Source organism: Orbicella franksi, chromosome 3 (assembly GCF_964199315.1).
Source record: "Orbicella franksi chromosome 3, jaOrbFran1.1, whole genome shotgun sequence".
Lineage (NCBI taxonomy): Eukaryota > Metazoa > Cnidaria > Anthozoa > Scleractinia > Merulinidae > Orbicella > Orbicella franksi.
Genome location: NC_138147.1, coordinates 28,954,283 through 28,975,413, shown reverse-complemented (window position 1 = coordinate 28,975,413; position 21,131 = coordinate 28,954,283). Strand labels below are relative to the sequence as shown.

General features: G+C 39.1%; 4 protein-coding genes across 5 annotated transcripts in view; 1 reads left to right on the top strand and 3 right to left on the bottom strand.

Moving 5' to 3' along the window:
- Positions 1 to 681, bottom strand: part of LOC145481901 (uncharacterized) — a 2,653-nt gene extending 1,972 nt beyond the window's left edge. The window contains exon 1 of the mRNA XM_081460463.1: positions 1 to 681. This exon is cut by the window's left edge and continues 1,972 nt beyond it. Within this exon, the coding sequence (XP_081316589.1) occupies positions 1 to 500 (500 nt within the window). The 5' untranslated portion in view covers positions 501 to 681.
- LOC145481889 (lactadherin-like) overlaps positions 1 to 21,131 on the bottom strand; it is a 490,145-nt gene that overhangs the window by 390,497 nt on the left and 78,517 nt on the right. The window lies entirely within an intron of this gene.
- LOC145482933 (gamma-aminobutyric acid receptor-associated protein) lies at positions 2,039 to 10,725 on the top strand. Its single transcript, XM_081461571.1, has 3 exons — positions 2,039 to 2,232; positions 7,149 to 7,227; positions 9,340 to 10,725. The coding sequence occupies exons 1-3, from the start codon at positions 2,143 to 2,145 to the stop codon at positions 9,525 to 9,527; spliced, it is 357 nt and encodes a 118-aa protein (XP_081317697.1). The 5' UTR covers positions 2,039 to 2,142; the 3' UTR covers positions 9,528 to 10,725.
- Positions 13,585 to 20,855, bottom strand: LOC145481841 (uncharacterized). Of its 2 annotated transcripts, XM_081460392.1 has the most exons (3): positions 20,203 to 20,855; positions 18,474 to 19,185; positions 13,585 to 17,894 (listed from the first exon to the last, which is right to left on the bottom strand). In XM_081460392.1, the coding sequence occupies exons 2-3, from the start codon at positions 19,174 to 19,176 to the stop codon at positions 16,033 to 16,035; spliced, it is 2,565 nt and encodes an 854-aa protein (XP_081316518.1). In that variant the 5' UTR covers positions 19,177 to 19,185; positions 20,203 to 20,855; the 3' UTR covers positions 13,585 to 16,032. The 2 variants fall into 2 exon arrangements, with proteins under 2 accessions (XP_081316518.1, XP_081316519.1); XM_081460393.1 differs by lacking the exon at positions 20,203 to 20,855 and having other exon boundaries at positions 18,474 to 19,236.

The window sequence follows — 21,131 nt, the reverse complement described above, 5'->3', positions numbered from 1 at the left end:
ATGGCAGCGAGAAGCCCGGCCAGTGCCACTTTGTCTCCGTCAGTGAGCTTTTGAGCGTGCTTCAATCCAATGGCCTCCGTGTACATGTTGCAGTAGTCTTGGCAGTTGTTGCAAAGCTTGAAGTAGCTCCCAAATTTCTTCATCACCGCTACTGCCTTCCCAATTAGCTCCTGGCCCGTAGCTTGGACCTTACCAAGGTATTCCATCTTGGCCTTCGCAGATTTATCAACGGATCGTGTGACTGGATAGATATGCTTTTTGCCGTTGACCTTGATGAAACCAAGCTCAACAGTGACAAAATGCTCATCATCTGTGGTGAGAACGATGGACTTGTGCGCTCCGAACTCACTTCCGCGAATAGAATAGACTTTATACCCAAGTTTTAAATTGAGTTGCGGCAGCAGTCCTTTCTTATCAAGCTCAATCAGTTGTTTCTTGTACTTTTGCAGATAGTCCTCTGTGTCGAGCATGGGCTCGGCGAATATTTCGGTGGAAGACATAACTTGTATCTTCAGTGGATCGACAAAAACGATGAATCTTCTCTACTGAGGTAGGACTAAGTAAAAGTAAATTCCCTGCGTGGTTACAACGCCACCTGGTGCAATCTGATTGGATGTTCTCGTGCAACAATATTTCTAAGAAACCTCATTAAAGTTGCGAAACAAAAGTCGTCTTTTTTTTTTCTTGGAAAAGTTTAATACTAGTCTGATAACGAAGTATGCGCTGCACTGTTTACCTGTCAGACGTTTCGTTGCTTTCTTCCAGTTCACTTTACATACCAGGCAGGTTACACGGTCTGCCGGAGACGGTAACCATCTCAGTTCAACCGGGGCCGTATTTTGGTGGAGTAACCCGCCTAGCAGCAGTCGGGTTCATGTTGCACCTGAAAGTTGGCCTCATTCAAACCTGAACAATTGACTACCCTTGGCGGAGGCTTTGTCGGTACTGAAACGTTGCAGCAAGAGCACCTAGTAAACAAAGACGAGTATTCTTGAACCGCGGCTAGAACATGCCGTCTACCCACCATTCTGTCTGTCTACGTGCAAGTTCACCCCGGGATGACGGGGTTTGTTGCATGTAAGCGCAGGTTACTTTTCGACCGCGTGTAGGCGGGTTACCTAACCTAACCGGGTAATCCCCCTCTATGGAAACAGGCCCTTATAAATTGGAGGCTGAGACTATTGCAATCACTGCACCCGTTAATTGTTCAGTGGCGGATCTAGGGGAGGGGCCCGGGGTGCCCCCCCCCCTTATTTTGGGTAAAAGAAAGAAGAAATGACTGAAGGAAGAAAAGCCGGCAGGGCAAGTAAAACAAAACCGGGGGCCCCCTGGATCCGCCACTGCCGTTTATCCGAGTCGGGTTCAGTCCTGGTGGTGTTGAAACAGTGATGGGTTCGAAAGTGGCATTTTCCAGTAGAAACACTTTCTTCAGCTGAAGGAGAAATTTTGCGCCTTACCTCGGGCATTCCAAAAAGTAGTCGTATTAAGCTAAAGAACTGGTCCGTTTACTTCAGGCTCGAGATAACTTAACACTCTTTTCTCCAGCAGTAACACATCGAACGAAATGTGAAGTACTTAAATTTGATTAAGAAAAAAAATGACATTGACTAGATTGGAAAAGCATCTGTGTCAGGGATGGTATCTGTTGTGATCTGGTGAATTCGTCAGGAACTCAGGCTGTGCTAGTTTCGGACCGTGCCCCACATCCCTGGCAATCCTTGTTCGCGTACCTCATTTCCGGTCTACCACGATTCTGTTAAAAAGGTTTTCCTGCTTGTCTTACAATGCTTAGCATCCAAAAAAAATGTGATTCCTACTTTTAGTAGTAGTAAACGCAGGAGACTTAATTTTCATTACGATCTTTCTCTGTTGTGAATCTAGCAAGTTCGAACCTGGTGCAATGTAATATTGTTGAAATGCTGCGTGATGGAAAGTAACTTCCGGTTCGTTTCGGTTGAGTGTCTCTAAAAATAAACCAAATATGCCTACGTCATCGGGGAAAACTGGGAGAACATAACATCACGTGATTGCCTGGGAAACACACATTTAGCGCCATTGTGTTTGTGCTTTGGAAAGACAGGGAGGGTTTTTTCGGGCTTTACAACAGCCGTTTAAGTAGACTGAACTTGTAAAAGTGCATCAATGAAGTGGGAATACAAGGAAGAGCATCCTTTTGAAAAGAGACGGGCAGAGGGAGAGAAAATTCGGAAGAAATACCCCGATAGAGTTCCGGTGAGTCTTGTTGGCAGGTTCTGTGGCAACTTCCTGTGAATACATGTTTTTTCATTTCTGAGAACAGTTAGTCAGGAAAGGGCTGCTTGTATTAAAGCAAAATAACATTGTTACTCTTCCCATCTGTATTAGAAGCTAACAATGTGTAAACGAAGCGGAGTGTGTAAAGCGAAAACGCTTGCAAAAATTTTAAAATGGCGTCAGCTTTGTAGTTGCAACGTCACGAATTATTGTCTGCCTCTCCCAATGTTACGTTGTGTTATTTGCGAGGGTAAAGAAGCCTTTGAATTTGTAGCTAGTCGATTTCATTGCATTTTCTTGGAAGCCGAAGGCATTGTCGAGATTCTTGTAAGCTTATTTGAAGATCGAGAAGGAGTGTCGTTAAAGATGCGAGAACATGTATTTAAAGCTTTCTTTCTCTTTGTGGTTCGAGCTCGTATTTTACATGAAGAATTTCACGTTTGATCCCGTTTTTATCATCAATTCTTAATATTTGATAGAGTTGAATATAAAATACATCTGGTGTGCCTGTAAAAGGTGATATTTTAATCGATGTAGTGAATTTTTAGAAGGTAGAGTTCTTCGCATTGACTCTGCAGTGGAAGAATTTTTCAAACCTTTCGAAACTGACTGAAAATTTTCATGGAAGCCGGACTTCAATATTTATTAGTTTGACCTAGTAAGTTTTCTTTAGAAATTATATCGTTCTGGGTTGCACTGAAAATGATGTTACCTGTAAGTCTAGTCCCAAATTTATTCCTTCATCCTGCAGTCCTGTTTGAAATGCTTATAAAATCAAATAGAATTGGAAAATACATTTTCTATGATTCAGTCTCCCAGTGATCTACAAACCTCATCAGTCCAAAACTTTTATCCGCACATGCTGCGAAACACTTTCTATTTGTACATCGGTAGGTGCTTGTAAACACTATTCCACCATCACTCAGGGCATTCTTAAAATAAATTATTTTTCCAGGGTACCCCAAGAAAAACAACCTTTCAAGTTTTGTCATGGTAACTAAACATGTAAAATATATCTGTATCATGACTCAATGTTATAAGAAATGGTACCCCAGTCATTGACTTCTCTTAGACTACATTACAATAAATTCCACAATTTTGAAAATGTGGCAAATGTCTCGAGAAGTGCTGTTTTTATGCATAAGAATCAGTGGTATTAAATTTGTAACACTGGATTGATGAAATGTTGTACACAGACTTTATTTATGTAGTATGTTAACTCTCACACTGTATAAGTTCAAGGAATGTTGTTGACATCTGTATTTGTAGTTTGCATGATATTGCAGTTTGTAGTTTTCCATACATACATGTATCTTTAGATGTAATTTAACACTATTGCATCATTCAGTGAAAAATGAACACATGATGCTATAGACAACTTCAAAGTCCTCTGAATATGTGGTCCAGAAAATCACCATATGCACACAGATGGTTTGTCATGACAAGATTCATGAGGATCTGAAATCAAGGACCCCTGAACAGTAGAACGTCGGCAGGGGTCCTAGTTTATTCAATCTGTTGCTTAACAGTGGGAACGAAATTTCTTGATGCCTCTTGACAAGAGACACGTTACGAAATCAGTTTAGTCATACCGTGATCTGACAACTGAAACACGAGCCTGGCAATTTAATTGAAAGAATATAGGCTCAGAAACAAGGGCACACACAGATATTTTCAAACTTACCCGGCATTTTTATCTACAAAGACAAAACACAGAGATTACTCAGCAGATAAATTAAAAGACCTGCTGCTTCAGATGGTACATGTATTTGTTAACAAAACAACTTCTCTCGCTGAAAACAGTGTCCTTGGACATAGCAGGAACTAACTTCAGTGTTCAATTATTAAAGTTTGATTGGTCAGGATGTGAGCTGTTTTGCAATCACTTCTTTACATTCAAAACAACTTGAAAAATATGGCACACAAACCACTAGTAAGAAAATAAGAACAAGAATTTCAACAGCTATTTTTACTAAATATAATGGCATACTATTCTATTCACAAATTTAAATGATAGCCTTTAAATCTGGCCGCAACTCGGGATCAACTGATCACTTAATGGACATTACAAACATTTCCGAAGTGGTAAATACTGCTCCTATGGCTCTGTCCCCTTTTACCAGTTAAGTTCTCAGGTGCGAAGTACGGAGAATCTTAGTTTCAACAGCCAATACATTTTCATTTGGAGTAATGAAGAAATCATAAGTTTGGCTCTATGTTTTCTTAGCTTTGGCCGACATCTACATGTACGTGACATGTCCCCTTTGTTGAAAGGAATCTAAAATAAGGAAGTCAGTAGAGAAACCTTTTGACCCATAGCAACCTGGAAATAATACACCAAGCAGAATTGAGTTTTCGCTAGCAAATAGAACTGCTCCAAAAGTTCACCCTTGCCTTCTACTAGAGCGTGATCAGTATTTGGAATCGTTGACAGAAATAGCAGAGTGCACCGACTTTAGGAACAACCTCAATGTTCCCAGTAAGTACTTAAAATTTGCGGAACATTTTAAGTTGACACCACATTTACATTTACATTTATATACATTTATATAGCGCCATTTTCCACTAATTGTCCATGGCGCTTTACACTTTACCACGTTCTTAATTATCAGGGTAGGGAACTGTAGAACTTTTAAATTACCCTTGTTAAGAGACAGTCAACATGGTCAGGGGCAAGGTGAGCAAAAAGCACAACTTGGAACAAGAAGATGGTATAAGAAAAAAGAGAAACTGTCAAGCCTTGTATTGCCTTTAAAGTGGCTTGCACTCAAATGAGAAAAGGGTAGTCCTAACTGTCAGGTTGTGCTGCCCTGGAAGCTGTAAAGAAACAGGAAAGCCTGTCTTCTTGTCTTAAGTAATAATTGGTGAAGGGCAAGGTAGAGAAACATGGGAGTGCGAACTAATGAATTATGGTGTCCGGTGGTGGATGCTTCCACTAATGGATTTTTTTTTTTTTTTTTTTTTTCACATTTTTTTGCTTTTGCACACACAAAAGAAAAAACTTAACAAACACATAACTACCATTAAAACTATCCTACTAACATTAGCGTGAGTAATTACAATGACTGCTAATACTTTACATGCAAGTAACTTATATTAATACAAAGATACTAATGATAACATAAGTAATTACAATAACACTAGCACTAGTTACATTTTTTTGACAAATCTAAACATGCATTCTAAGTGTTTTAATTTACAGAATTTCCCTTATTTTTTTATTGTTATTATTTAAAGAAACATTCGTACAGGACTGAACTTACATTACATTACTTTACTTACATTACTCAACATCTCTCTACTTATTATATTACTGTAGTTATTGGATTAATCACTTGTAATCTCTAGTACTTATTTTTATTTATACTAATGTTCACTTACTAAACAGTCACTTACAGCATTACCTGCAATTACATTGCTAACGGTCACTTACTAACAGTCACAGCGTTACTTACATTACATTGCTTAACAAAATATGACTTACATTACAATACAAAGCTCACAATTCACTAATTGAGCTTGCTTGCCTACTTAAAATTACTTGAAGCACTCTACAAAACAACACCTTAGTTACTTTCTACTAACACTACAAAGTAGATTTAGAGACAGTGCTGGTAGAAAAAAGATAAGATTTTGGGTTTTTGATTTAGTGTGTCTGTTTCAATTGGCTAGTTAAATCAGAAAAAAAGGCGAGAAAATCTGTGACTTAGGGAAGAGCATATTTCTCTATTTGCCATTGTAATGTAGCTTTTGTTTTGGAATTCCTGCATGTTTGGTTTCTTGTCCAAACATTTATAGACATTAATGTATTGTTTTAGAATAATGACAAAAAGGTGTTGTCTGCATCTTGAGTAATCGGTTAGATGAGTTAAACGGGGATGTCATTAAAGGTTATTTGCTTATTTAGATACTAACTGTGGGAGTCTAGGTTGGAAAAGTACATCCACAGACAGCATAAAACATGTACAGTGTAAAAGGGGCTAATGGTACACTAATCTTCCCTGGACTTTTCTGCTGTTCAGTTCAGATAAATCACATTAAGTAATGACCACTGTATTTCATTATAGCAGTCATGATGAAAATGTTCACTTCTTCCTGCCATTTCATCAGTTGGAAGGGAATTTATCAAAGTTGGATCACTTTGAACTCCACTGAATCGATCATTCATCGCCTTGTCGATTTTTCCCTTGTACTGGGTCAGCAAGAATGCCAACACTCATGGAAAACACGACCATATACGCTTACCTTTTCCTTTCTGAGCCAAACCATTGACCCTGGCACCAAATGTGATCGATTTGGTCAGATCGGTGTATAGATACTTCAACAATATCGTGGATAAACTGGGCTTGTTACATTATTATGATTCGGTCTGTAAGACAAAATTTTAACTCGAAATTGTGTCCAGTTTGCATAGTATCCGAACACTCGTGAATACGGATAATGGTTCACATATGACCATTCGCACTGCATTACCGTCTTCTGTGTGGTCTTCTTCTCTTACTCTTGGGGTGAAATGCGTGACAGGTCAGTCACCGCAAAGTACACGACGATGACAGATTTTTTGATCTCGTAACACAACTCAGAATCACATGAATCTTGTCATGATTTCTACTACCACCCACCCCCCCCCCCCCTTCCTGCCAATGCGCTTGGAATTTCCATTCCAGAGTGTTCATGGTGACTCACCCTCCCCTCCGGAATTTCTGTTTTTTTAACCCTCATTTCCAAACCCTATTTTGCTACATGTAGCTGCTAAAAGGGTTCTCAGAGAAAAAAACCTTGTTCAAGCAGGGTATGAAGTATTAATTGGTTTTCATTATTGCCAGCTCTGGTAGCATTTTATTGTTACACGTACATTGTGTATGGGTAAATATGTTGATTGTGTCATTTTATAGGTCATTGTGGAAAAAGCACCCAAAGCAAGGATTGGTGACCTAGATAAAAAGAAATATCTGGTTCCTTCAGATCTGACAGGTTGGGTAATCATTGCTGTTAAAGTACTGACTTTCAAACTCCCCGGAGCACTGCAAAGTACTCTTTACTTGATGCACAGTACTATTTAGTACATACAGTGGAAGCCCTCGTGAGCAGACACCCTCAGGATGCAAAATAGCTGTCCGTAACTGGAGCTTGCCACTAACGGGAATGGTTCTCATAAGTAGCCACTAGAGTTGTAAGGGAAAGATGGCCACCTGCGGGAGCTTGCCTAGCTTGCAATAAATATTAGGAATGCAGAAATACCACCAAGTTTATTATTTTTTGTTGTTGTTTTACAATGTACCTCCTTTTGCTATGTCACAATAATGGTGGTAGTAGTATACTGCAGTACTAGGATGGGCCTTGGTGATAAAGAACAAATCATAATTGCAGCCAGCATTAACATTAACATTAACAGTCTCACTGCAGCAAAAAGCAGTTATACAAGTTACAAATGTTTATAAGCATTTTCATTGGCGGACAATTTTCCTGGGCCCTTGTCCATTGGGTCCATGAGAATGAAACGTCGCTTGCCTAGCAAGAAAATTGACTTGTCGTGGTTGACAAGACCAGTGTTTCAGCCAGAAAATTTTACTCGAGGGCCAAAGTGGCCCCTGAAAATCTGTTTTAGGGGCCAATTTTTTAAGAAAAGGGGCCAATACATTGAAAGCTACAGAGGGGAAAAATGCATCAGGGTACCAAGGAAAATAAAGCAGTTTATTAGGATCTATGATAAAATTTAATAAGTGCTTTTTGAAGTGTTTCTTCTCAATAAAGTTTCTTTTGAATCAGATACTAGTATGAAGGATCCGTGCATTACAAGAGAACAATCCTTAGGCATGCATGACTTAGTCAATGATCAAGGGTTTACAATGCATTGTAGGGCGATTTCAAACACGGCCAGCCATTTGGAAGTTTTCCAATGTGAGAGAATCAATATAGCAAAGCCAAGGGACGGATTGACTTCTTCTCTTATATTGAATGTTTTAGAAGCAAAGATCTTTCAATAGGATTTTATAGAAGGACGTAATCTTTGACAAAATAACCGTTATTGATCGTCAACACAGAGAAATGTAGTCGCCACTATGCCATATTACGACTAAACCAGAATTTTTGGTCGCCAAGGATGAAATGCTTGTTGCATTAGCGACCGTATTGATCATAATTTCGAGCCCTGGGATGGCTTTTAAAATATTATGCCTGTGTTAAGCCTGCAGTCTTGTAAAAGGAAAGGGCCAAATTAGCCCTTTTTTCGTTTTTCTGGGGGCCATCCCTGATTGTAACGCGGGATTCCTGCAATGGCGCGCTCTGGCCTAAACACTGCAAGACCACACTTTTTCAAGCCCTGAGTATCACCACCATATTATCTCTTTGACTACATTCTTCCTGGCAGACTGCATGTTGTTGGCTTTTTTTGTTTTGCCCAAATTATTATCATTGTATATTTGCTCATGTACATGCATACATATATATATCTTAATTGACCAGTCAAGATAGTTTTTACCCTCATCACAGTGATCGAGCATGCATGATGCAATATGCTTGGTTTTACAAATGTACATGACACATGATCAGCTCTTTTTTTTTGCATGTTATGAGTACCTTTTAATGAAATGCTTGACCTGTTTTTGTCAGTGATGCTACAGACAATGCAAAAATAGTTGATCTCTTAGTTGAGCCAAACATGAATAGTGTGAAAAAAGTCTTTGGTCTTATAGGAATATTCGTATGCAGTACCACACTGTACATTCTGCTTTTCTTGATTAGAACTCTGAAAGCTAAGAGTTTTAAGTTTTGTTTTTTAAAGTGCCAAATTGAATTTTACATGTACTGTACCTGTTCTGTCTGTGCATTTACTCATAAAAATGATGATACAACAGAGTTCCCATTGACACACAGGTGTGTCTCTTATATTTGCAATGCAGGAAAAGTGTTCCAAAAATTTCAGCAATATTTAGCAAAAAAGAACCCCCAACTCTTTGGAACTGGGGTCCCAAGGACCCTTAACAAACAAAACTCAGCAAGTACTCAATTTTTAAATACCAGTATATTAGTCAATTGCATTAGTTAATGTTAAATAATTTATTGTTATCACTTTCCCTTCCACAGTTGGACAGTTTTACTTCTTAATTCGCAAGAGGATTCATTTGAGACCTGAGGATGCCCTGTTCTTCTTTGTCAACAATGTAATCCCGCCCACAAGTGCGACAATGGGTCAGCTATACCAAGAGCATCATGAAGAAGACTTCTTTCTTTACATAGCATACAGTGACGAGAGTGTCTATGGAGCTCAGTAAAAAATAAATATAGATACATGTACACTGTAAACTTAAATTTGGGTCCATGTAGCTGTGAATGAATTCCCATTAGCAGCTAGTGAAGGTTATGACAATTATTAAATAGTTACAGTTGAATGTTATTACTATACACATTTTGTGGTTTTATAATTTTGTTGTTAGAATATTTCAGCAGTATAGTTGTTGCCAGTGGTCTTTCTGTTGTAAATTGTGGAAGACTCTGGCATTTAAAATTAGGTGGAGGTGCTGTGGTAATAAAACTGTGAAAAATACAGGACAACCTGAACTTTAGAAGCTCACTTAAAGAAATTTAGTAGTGAGAGCCAAGAAGAAAAGGAAGTTTTAGTTGTGAAATGGTGTTAGCTGACATGGAGTTTACAGTACTAGTAGCAGTTATAGAGTAAACATTTAATGCTTCAAGTGCATATATATTATGCCAAAAATGGCGGCACTTGAACGTACCCAGTTTAAAAGGCTGCAGGCAAGGATTATGCTTAACATGTGACAGATAAATTAATATTAATCTTTAACTTCTCTACACCTCTCTTATTTTCTGAAAAAAAGGTCGCTGAGCTACTAACTGTGCTCTCTTGGACAAAATGTGCATTTGCAACTTTTGAAGCTTTTTCAGTGGCAGAGATTTCCTTAGTTGCAAAGTAGCATGGAATGGCCTTCTTCAGTTTCCGAAAATTTCAGAGATTACTTTTTTTGGGTCACAATGTTACATATATATACATTGTAAAAATAAGTGAAAATTGTTTCAAATTGCATTTTATCATTTCATAGCAACTTACTATTTTGATTATGAGAAACATCATGCATTATTAATCTGCAGATCAATATCAGTGTTATATTTTTCAAAGGCAGTCAAATAAGGCAGATGTACATGAACGTAGATTTTTGTTTTACTTGTTTCAAACCAGGAAGAAAAACAGCCTGAATAAATGCTATTGTGTTTAGAGCAAGCACAGTGACATACCTTTTGTTCTCGGTTTTCAGAATACAAGAGAAGGTAGAGGTAAGAACGATTCAAATTACTCAAACTGTGAAACTACATTTCTTGTATATTGAATTCTTAATCTTCAAAGTTTTTGCTTTGTTTCAGGTAATTGTAGATAAATTCAGCAGATAATGCAAAATCTTAAGTTCTGTATGTAAAATAAACAATTATGGTCATAGACAAAATTAGTATTGATATACTTATATAAACAATAGCCTCCATTTCGTGTGAAAATATGCTAGGATATTTGTCCGTGGACCTTATCTGTTTTGAGAAGTGAACAGTTTTCTGAGAGCATAGCTCAAGAAAAACTGTGAGCCAAGTCAAAGGTACGTCAGGGTAGCAGTAGAGATGAATGTTTCCCAAGACAAAAGGTGAGGGGAACATCAAAATTCAAGGAAAAGAAAACAAACTGTTTTCCAAGGAACCAGTAATTTTAAAGTACTTTGTTATATAGCTGGTGCGGACTGTTTGAAAGGTGATAACACTATCCACTGGATAAATCCCTTCTGTAATCACTATCCAGTGAATGGTGGTGTTTGTTTTCTTAACACTTATTCAGTGAATAGTGATTTGTCCGGTGGATAGTGTTATTCAGACTTCAAACCACAGGGGCAAGGAGTTTTGTGTAGAGTAGTATTTAGCAAGAAGAATTTCACCCAAGTCAAAGTTACCTCTGGTTAGCAGTAGAGCTGAGCAGGTGACAATTGTCGCCTATTGGGTGACATTTAGTTTTAGCCTTTTCAATGTAGCCATAAATCAACCAATAAAAGGCCACATAAAATTCAATTATACTCCAGGCCCCAGTTGTTCGAAAGGTGAATAATGCTCTTCACGGGATAAATTGCTATACAGTGGATAGTGTTAAGAAAAAAAACCATGCTATCCACTGGACAGTGATTTATCTGGTGGATAACATCATCCACCCTTTGAACAACCCAGGCCAGCTATATAACAAACCCCATTTTTATTTTACCAAAGCTGTACTATCATACTCAGTAAAATCCACAGGGAAGAATGAAAAAGAACTAAGGATATTCTTGCCTCTGCTTGCCCCTCAAGTCTTTTTTTGTTGGTGGTGTTTTGTTTTGCATTCTTCCCCACTCATTTGTGGGCAAAGAGAAATATTTCATGAGAACTTAATGCAAACTTTGAAAACATTGGCAGGTTTGGGGTCCCATATTTCCATGAATTTCAAATGGACTGATGAAATTTTGCCTATTTACTATAGACTATATCCATATTATAACTTGCGTAGCTTGCAATGGAGGCGTATCTGGAAAAATATGGAAAAGTGATCAATGCCATTTGCAATTGAATAAACACCCTACATTAGCCTCAGTTGCAGGCTAATTCCAGTCCAATACCAAGAAGACAAGCCTGGTCCGTTCAGAAGGATAAATTGAGCAGGAAGGGTTTTTGTTTGAATGAGAAATCAGAAATGGCTGACAACCCGTCACAGGCACGTAAAGCGTGCGTAGATCATAGCCCTATTTACATAAGCCATTTGCACGCAATACGTGCCTATAATGCTGGTCAAAATCGCATTTTAGGGATGAGAGCGATTGGCAAGGGAAGGGCACTGCACCAGGGCGGGCGTTGAGGGATTGATACTTATACTGTGAATCACACAGTATCTGCACTTTCAGCGCGGTTGACCTGTTAACATTTTTTTAAGTGTCTCAAAGCTTGGACAGTTTACACAAAAGATGATTTACTGTATCGAGTGACAAGTGGCACAGCGCGTGTTCACTCTTGGTCGGATTTAGTAAATTTAAAATTACTGAACCATACGAAAAGCAAACAATGTTACTGGAAAAGTGTCATTTCTTTCTATCATAGAAACCCGTATAAATGTGAAATCAAAGGCACTTAAACTATTATTTAACAGACAGATGTCCAGAAAACTTTCAAGAAGACTGACAAGGGTTTAATTTCCTTTGATTACTATAGACAAATCATGTCAGGCTCGCTGTCGGCTCGTATCATTCTTGTTATTTCGTGTTCGCTTTCCCTCCCATCCACAAAACCTTCGTGAGTAACAGACATGTCACTTGTGTTTTCCCCACAGTAACGAGGTGTGCTGTCACCATGGTTTTCGTCGGGTAAATGCGTTTCCTCGCCCGATCTCGTTCTCCTTAAGGCACGCCCCTTTTTTCTTAATTTTCCTTGGAATGGATGGTTCACTTTTTGCTGGACATATTCTGCGGGTTTTGGTGTGTTTCTCTCCTTCCTTGCTGGGCTTTCATCTTCTATATCATCCTCTACATCATCATAGAACAACACTTTGCTGCTTTTCTCGACAGAAACAGTTTTGTCATCAGACTGAGCACTGCTGAAGCCCCCCTCTCCGTTTGGAGACCTCGTCGAAGATTGAGTATTGTTCTCGGGAAGGACAGCGAATGGAACAGATTTCCTGGAATCTATGGTGTCAAGACTATCAAATGGGCACCCTGAATTGCCTCTTGTCTCTTTGAATTTCAAACATCCTGCTTCGTTCCGCTTTGAAAAACCTTTGCTACCTTCTGAAGTTTCTCCTTTGTTGTTATCTAGATGTAAACTATGGCTGAAGAATTCTTCTGTCCCGTCAAACTCACTCGACCCTCCATCAAGAGTTATAATGTACTTCGCTTTAGTTGTCCGTCTTAGTGGACGGGAAACAGACACGCCCATTTTTGCAGATTTAACGGGAAAAATAATTCAGAAATGCCGTTCTTAAGTCGCAAATCGTCTACCTTTGATCCAGTTTTAGTCTATTTAACAGTCCGAGCTCTTTCCAACTGCGTCATAAACAGCTAGCAACGTATAATATCGCACAAGGCAACAAGCGCGCGCTCAACCATTCGTTCTCATAAAATAATGATGAAATCTAACTAATGGCTGGGGAAACTAATTAGGCATGATGTCTTCATGTTGCACCAACTTTTCAAAGCCGTCATAAGTAGAAATGTTTGACAATAACTGACTGAGAGAATTAATATTTCGATCTCAGACTGAAACGATTATCGCGCTTCTTTCCCTCTTATTTTTAAGCACATTGATGTGATAACCAAGAAATCAGTCACTGATAGTGATACCCGCAAAGAGTTTGATCCATATTTTATTTAATTTCTTAGTGCTCCTGGGTAAAACTAAGAGCATAAAAACAATTGCTAAGTATTAAATTTATTACCATGACTGTAATGATTGCGCTTCGCGCTCAGTCCCTTAACGTTCCTTGAAGTTAAGGTTCCATTTACAATTTTTGCTCTTCACTGCGACTTTGACGAGTGAAAAACGCCACAGGGATTTAGCATTTAAAAACACCTTAAAATAAGCAAATTTGAAACCTTGATTGATTACTATTCCTAGATTAACTAAAATCAGCTTCTGGCAATTAGGCGCAGAAAACTAGTTTTTAAAACCTGTTTTTTTTAGGGGGGGTGGGTTTGAACTAAGTCGAAATGGGACACTGTGGTATGGGACACTACGGCACCAGGTTTTATTTCAGGGGGGGTGGCTAACTAGAAATGGGACACTATGGGACGGGACATTACAGCACTACTATGGCCTCTCTAAAGTATCCAAACTACAAACTGTCCAGGCCATCCAAGCTAGTTGGCACTAACCTTATTCACTACGTTTCTTAGTTAACTTTTACCAGCCTTTTTCAGTTTCAATCTACAAGTTTAGAAACTTTAACTTCAAGCCCAGGGAGGACTCCCATATGAAAAGGTCGTGGGTGCTCATCATCTTGCTCAGGGGTGTAAATTAAGGATACTGGTCTCATCCAGGGTGTTCATGACAAAATGCCACTATTTTTAGCTGTCAAAGTATCTTTTAGGGTGCACTCAAAAAGATATAATGAAATAATATCTTCTTTCCATTTTTAGCCTTGAAGGTCTCTTGAGTCCTGCCTGCAAGAGCAGGCTCCTTTCCTGCACAGCACCTGGTAATCAAGCCTATTCTGTTTTAAGTGGTATCTTTTAGGAGTCAAATTAAGCTTGAGCCACACCCAGATTCGTCCCCCTTAGAGGTTTAATTCAAATTTTCCTTCGGGCATCCCGACCTTTTCAGATGGGAGTCCCACCGGGAACCTTTTAAAAATGTCTGAAACTGAACGAGACTAAACATTGAGATATAATCATGACAGAGAAAATACTCGTTTTAGATAGAGGTATGGATGGGGTCAAACTGATAGCTGAGAATTCGTCAACTGAGAAATGGCGCAATTTGTTTTACTGAGGGCTACAATCATAGATTTCCAAAATTTACTGATAGCTTGGAAAGTGGCTGAGATTCGAGCAGCCCCATCCAGGCCCTCTACAAAAGGTAAAGAAAACAACACTGCAGACATAAATCTCTGCCACAATAATATCATCGTAGATGGCGCTACAGAAAGAACCACGTTCTACTGTTTGCAACATCACTGAAATGGAAACGTTGCGATACATGTTCGTGTTCATGTCAGGGGGTGTTACCCTGCGCAATGTCTCGTGCAACTTTTCTTGCCACGGTCCAACAAAATTGCGGGAAAGATGCAAGAAAAATTGCCAAGTGCAGTAGCACCTTTACATGACTGTATGTTTCTCATAGAATTAGAGCCATTGCTAAACTTTTTAAAAAAGAAAAATGTCCAGACATTTGTACAGTCAATTCAAAACGTCAATGTCCCCACTGGGATAGAAAATATTCATATTCCCCGTATTGGACTGGAACTAGCTTGCAATGGAGGCTCATGCGGTGGAATATCATTAAAAAGAGATTAATGTCATTTGCAATTGAAAAGACTCCCTGCATTAGCCTCACTTGCAAGCTAGTTCCAGTACAATACCAGGAGTACAAATATGGTCTGTTTGAACTTTGGAAGTGTTCAGTTCTAAATTCCAACCCCCATGCCCAAAAACTGGTGTTCAAATTATTGCCCCACCATACCACCATTATAATTGCCTTATGCGTCCCACGGCGTGATGAGGACTGATGACGATGATACACGGCACTGTTATCACCATATAAGGCAATCAATGTCCCTTATCCCTGAGACAAAAATGGTAAAAAAAAACAAAAAAAGCAGGCCTCTGAGGTACTGTTTTTATACTAAAAAATTAAAGTCATTAACAAAATTTTCTGTAGAAAAACGTTACACAAATTAAAAAAGACAATGAGCTTAATGAGCTTTTCAAAGCTCCCCTTCTCAAGCTACAATGTTACAAAAAACAGAGAAGTCCTTTGTTGTTTTCACCATCATTTAGAGGAACTTGGTCAAATTCTCACCCCACCCCTACCACATGATCCCCTGTCAAATCCCCACCCCAGATAACAACAACAAAGTCTACTTTCCATCCCTTCAGGCATGTCAGCAAGAGATATGCCCTTTGGGGTGTTGATGTCTCTATTTGATTGATACATGTACATTGCATGTAGGTAGTCATTTTTCAATTTTGGAAAAATTTGGGTCATTGTCCATGACCAACTGTCAATTGCAGCCCTTAAGTAACTTACACCAGTAGGCAAGCACATGCCTTTTCAAGATGTGTTCATGCTGACCTCGAGGGCTCTTTTAACACTTTCATGGCTCGTCTGACTTCTATTGCATTTTTCAATGTCCTTTTTTAAGTTTCTGAGATCTTTGGTGTAATTTCTTTGGTCATGCTCCTTTCGTCTGCTACAGTACACCTCATACTCAATCTCTGCAACAACTGATGTTACATCTGAATTTGAAACTTGGTTACTGGGACCAGGAATGTGCTGCAGGTTCTGCTCCACTGTCACATTGAGCAGACCAAATGCATTATTTCTTATGGAATCCTTTATATCGGGGTCTCCAGGTTCCAAAAGATTACAGCCAGGTACCTTTTTGGGGCGTTCCTCGCTAGATCTTTTGCTCAACTCGTACTGTCGATGCATTGCAGCTTCCTCCATTCTGGAAATTTTTGGTGGAGAAATATGTGCCTCGTCTTTGCCACCATCATCATTGCCATCATCTTTAAAGTGCCGCTTGTAAGTAGGTTCTGGAGGACCACTCTCATATTGGCTGTCGATAGCTCTTTTTCCAAAGGTTTCCTTGTACAAAGCATTGCACTGTGATCTCATTGTAGATGCCAGATCTTCTGAACTAAGTAACACGGCAGGATTCTTTTGGCTGCCAGCACTACTGGTTTTCTCATGCATCCCCTTTGGTGATTGCAATGCCTTGCAGCCTTGTTTTGTCGTGATCACCACTAGATAACAAAAGCATCTGGAAACAGCTGTGTAAAGAATTTCATTAGTTTTCTTAACTGTCCAGTCCTTATATTCAAAAAAGGGAGGATTGTAAAGGATGACAACTTTTGATTCCAAGCCTTTGAATCGCCATATGCTTTCAACAATGACATTGTTTTGGTCTTCCGTGGTGTCAAACAGTTCTTCAGCATCTTGGGTCTTTACTTCAAGATCTTTAAGCTTAGACCTGAGCTTATCACGAATCTCCGTGTTCTTCACCAGCACGCAGATGTCCCTGTCTTTAACATTGTGCAGGCGGAGTTTCGAAATGTGCTTCTTTATGGCCTCTACACCTTGATACTCTGGGTCCTTTGTACTTGTAAGTGAGTCATCCAACTCAATTGGCAAGCCATGCTCAGTGTGTCCTAACTCAAGTTTTCCAGTTCCTTTTGACTTGTAGTACTTTCTTGACTGTTTGAAGACATTTCCAGTGTTGCGAAGTACACTAGAGAGTCTGGTGGTTTTCTTGCGATTCTTTTTGAAGAACTGATGTTGCTGGTCTGATAACCTGAGATACTGGTTAGTGTCGTACAAGAACCAGATGTGTTTGCATTCAGCTTCATCATCACTGTCGTCAGACAGGTCATCAGCATCTTTCTGTAACTTCTCAAAAAGAACTGGCCATGTGTCACCACACAGATCCTGACATTCATCAACAAATATATGGTCATACTGTTGAATGGAATCAGTTCTTTTCTCCAACAGTTTCACAGCTCTGGCAACATGTTCCCTTTTTTCCTGATCAGATTCACCAGACTTCATCTTAGTTATCTCATAGAGGAGCTCATCAAAAGTCACCACCTTGACTACTGAACTCAAATCTTCACTGCAATTTTGCAACAAGTCATTCAAGTGTTGTTTGAATGTTGTTGAAAACATCTTCGAAAGGGGTTTGTTGTAACACACAACAAGTATCTTCTCTCCTGTTTCACGGATAAGGGCTTTTTCTGCTAGCCTCTCGACTTTCTCCATAAGTAGCCACGTCTTCCCGCTACCAGCAGGACCGGTTATCCATTGTTCTGCTGTTGAATTTAGCAATACCTTCAACTGTTCTCTAGTTTTGAACACAAGCACGCCATGGCTTTTATCAATGGAATAGCTGAGACAAGGGCCAGTGTGAGCCCAACCTACAAACCTACAAAAATAATTGCACAACATCATTTTGAGAACAAGGTATTAAAACAATCTCTATACACATACAAGTACAAAAACAAAATATATATATGTACATCTAGTTATGCAACGTTTTTGAGTGGTATATCATGGAATATCCCACAAGTCACTTGGATTTTCTCGGTATGCACACATTTTTTAAAAGAAAATACATAAATCATGTTTTTGGCGGGGAGCGGTCTAAAAAGGATAACATGCACACCATCCACCCCCACCACCCCTACCAATCCCCTAACTTCTACTCTATCCCTGCTTGGATCCAGGTTTTGCCAAAGCCATTAAATAAAATAATACTAAAGTTCCAACTTGTTTTCTTTGTTGTTCAGAGCAATCTGACTAGCAATTTGTTATATTATTGTTGACCTCACATGTATATACAGAAGTCGTGGAAAATTAAACTATTCATTTTCATTTCAAAATTCTTCATATAGTTTGATAGCCAGCTCTATAGGTTTAATGTGCTATGGAAGTTTACGTATCTACAATTTACGATGTATGTGCTACATCGCTTGGCCACGAGACACCTACTTAACCTACTTGCCTCATAACCAAGTGCTCAAAGACTGTCTGATCATGTGGTGGATGTCGTGCACGTCCAATATGCTCATTCCACCACCTGGAAAACGCCTCCGAGCTAGAACAATCCTCCTGACAAAGGACGTTATCTCGTGTGCAAACTGACAGCTGTCCCCGAGGACAATTGGGCATCACAACAAATCCTGGACAGTTCTTAAATTCATCTGTTACTTTTTTTGAAGAAATGTTTCCCTTCTCCATCTTTTTGAAAAGATTTTCCAAAGCAAGTTTGTCCTTGCGAATCTGCTTTTCAGCTTCTTTGTAATTTTTACCCGTGTCTGTTGCTTTCACTTGGAAAAACATTGGGCCATGCCTTCGATGGATCACGACAAAGTCAGACTCTCCCATGACCCATGACCTTTCCCTCCCACTGTCTGGTACATGCTCACTGAAGTCAACAGAGTGAACAACAAACATGGACTCATTGTTATTCTGTCCTTGTTCATGTAGAAGATTGTAAAACTTTTCCTCAGCTTTTCTCCCTACATCTGCATCATTACTCATGCCCTTAAAGGAAGGTGGAACCATGTACGTTCTTTTTGGATCTTTCCAATCATCATATTCTTCGTTCAACCTCCTGCGGATTTCATCATCCCAAGTACGCTTTCCACTATCAGCTAGATTCTTTTGTCCACAGCTTTTCAATGGTACACCTATCATTCTGTCAACCTGAGGATTAAAGATTAGAATATGATCAAATAAAACAGCTCAGCTTTTCACACCAAATAGATCCTCTGAAATACAACACCACAAATGCTGCACAAATTTGTCATGATAATAACATACAAGCAACAAATAATATCATTTCTGTACTCTCACTGACTAAATGATTGGCAAGTACAACAGCTTGATTAAAAACCAGATCTCAGACTTGTAAAGAAAATTGCAAACAGATCAAAGCACAAAGCACAGCAAAAAAGACGTCTTAAAATGAAAAATCTCAAGGTGTGGAAGATGACAATAAAGTTACATAAGAGCCTGCATAAGGACAAAACATAGAGCTTCTAAAAATTAATATGCTTGAAATGATGCAGGAGCCGACAGCCGTAGCATTGCCAAATCTTTGTCGAAAAATAAATGACCAATAACGACCGCGTATCGATATCCCGATCAATAATCGTTCGACCCTAGACCAGAACTCGATCGGCATCTTGATGGACACTTGATCGACTATCGATCAACAGTTGGTTGATAGTTGGTTGAGTGTCGACCGACTCATACGTATCGATCGAAATTCAATGTCGTGTCTGCGAAAATTAGTTGACTTTTGACTGACTGTCAACTGAGTGTTGACCAACGGATGCCTTTTATTAGTACACAATGATCCACAAGATGTACCACACACGTTCAGACAAATGGAATCTGACATGTAAATCACGTGTTCTTTCCGTCGACCGTCGCGCACAAAGCACCCTAGAAGTTTGAGTTTCGCAAACAGTTAAAAAATGAAAACATTTTGTGTAGCACAAGTTAAAACCTTATTTTAATAAAGTTCCCGGAGACGTCGCAAGCGCTGTTCATCGATCGCCAGTTCACTTCACGTGCAGATCGTTATCTAGCTGTCATTCTATCACCAAGAAAAATCGAGCAAACAAGAAAAGTACGCGCGTGAACCGGCACTGCTCTAATCTTTGATTACTACTAATTACGTCTTTTTAAATTGTTCTATCAAGTAAGTCTACATACCTTATATCAATCCATAAACGATTACCGAACAGGAGCGCAACCCATAATCAAGCACGATTTTCCGCCAAAAATGCAAAATACTTCCCGAAAGAATTTGCCCGGTTACCAAGTCGCTGGTTAGTTTGCGCCCAGACCACGCGGCATTTCACGGTCAGCCCTCTTAAGGGGGTATGGTACCCTAAAATATGGCGATGTTCATGAAAAATTCAATTTCTTGGAAATACAAGACTTAAGACCCTTGAGGACTTGTCAGAAACATTTTGAAACGATCTTGCTGAATTTCCTTCCAGATGAGTGTGAAATTTAAGGAAAATACACAGTGGTATAAGTTTTTTTCACGTGGCAACGGCCATAGCAACGACTGTTTACTATAAGAACGTGACCAAAAATATAGATTATTTTTAACTTATATGAACGAAACTATTAAGAAAAAACTTTTAAGACATGCACAACTCGATTGGTATAATTATTTGTGAAAAGCTTTGCCTCGAATTGCCATCACAGGCTCATTCATTTCCCTTATGACAAGGAATATTTCTCACAACTGCGGTAACTTTTTACAAAATAGAACAACCATTGCACCCCCTCCCCCGAGGTCCAATCTGCACCCCCCGACTATTTGTGGCTCGTTGAATGCTTAATACTTCGTGTAAGAAACTTAAAGTGCATTTTTCTCAAAAGTTTACTTTTGTACCGACTGACTTCGCGCCAACATTTCTACTTTGCAAGGTTTTTAAGTATGATTTCTGAAACTTGCGCTCATCAAAGACCAATAGTGTCGTGATGATATAAACCAAAAAAATCGTAACATTTTAAGGTCTGTCACATGACATGAGATGATTTGTCCACTGGGTGTGGTAAAAAATAAGGTTATTTCCAAATAAAGCTGTGAAAAGCACTGAAAATAAGAGTTAACTGTCAAAACTTAG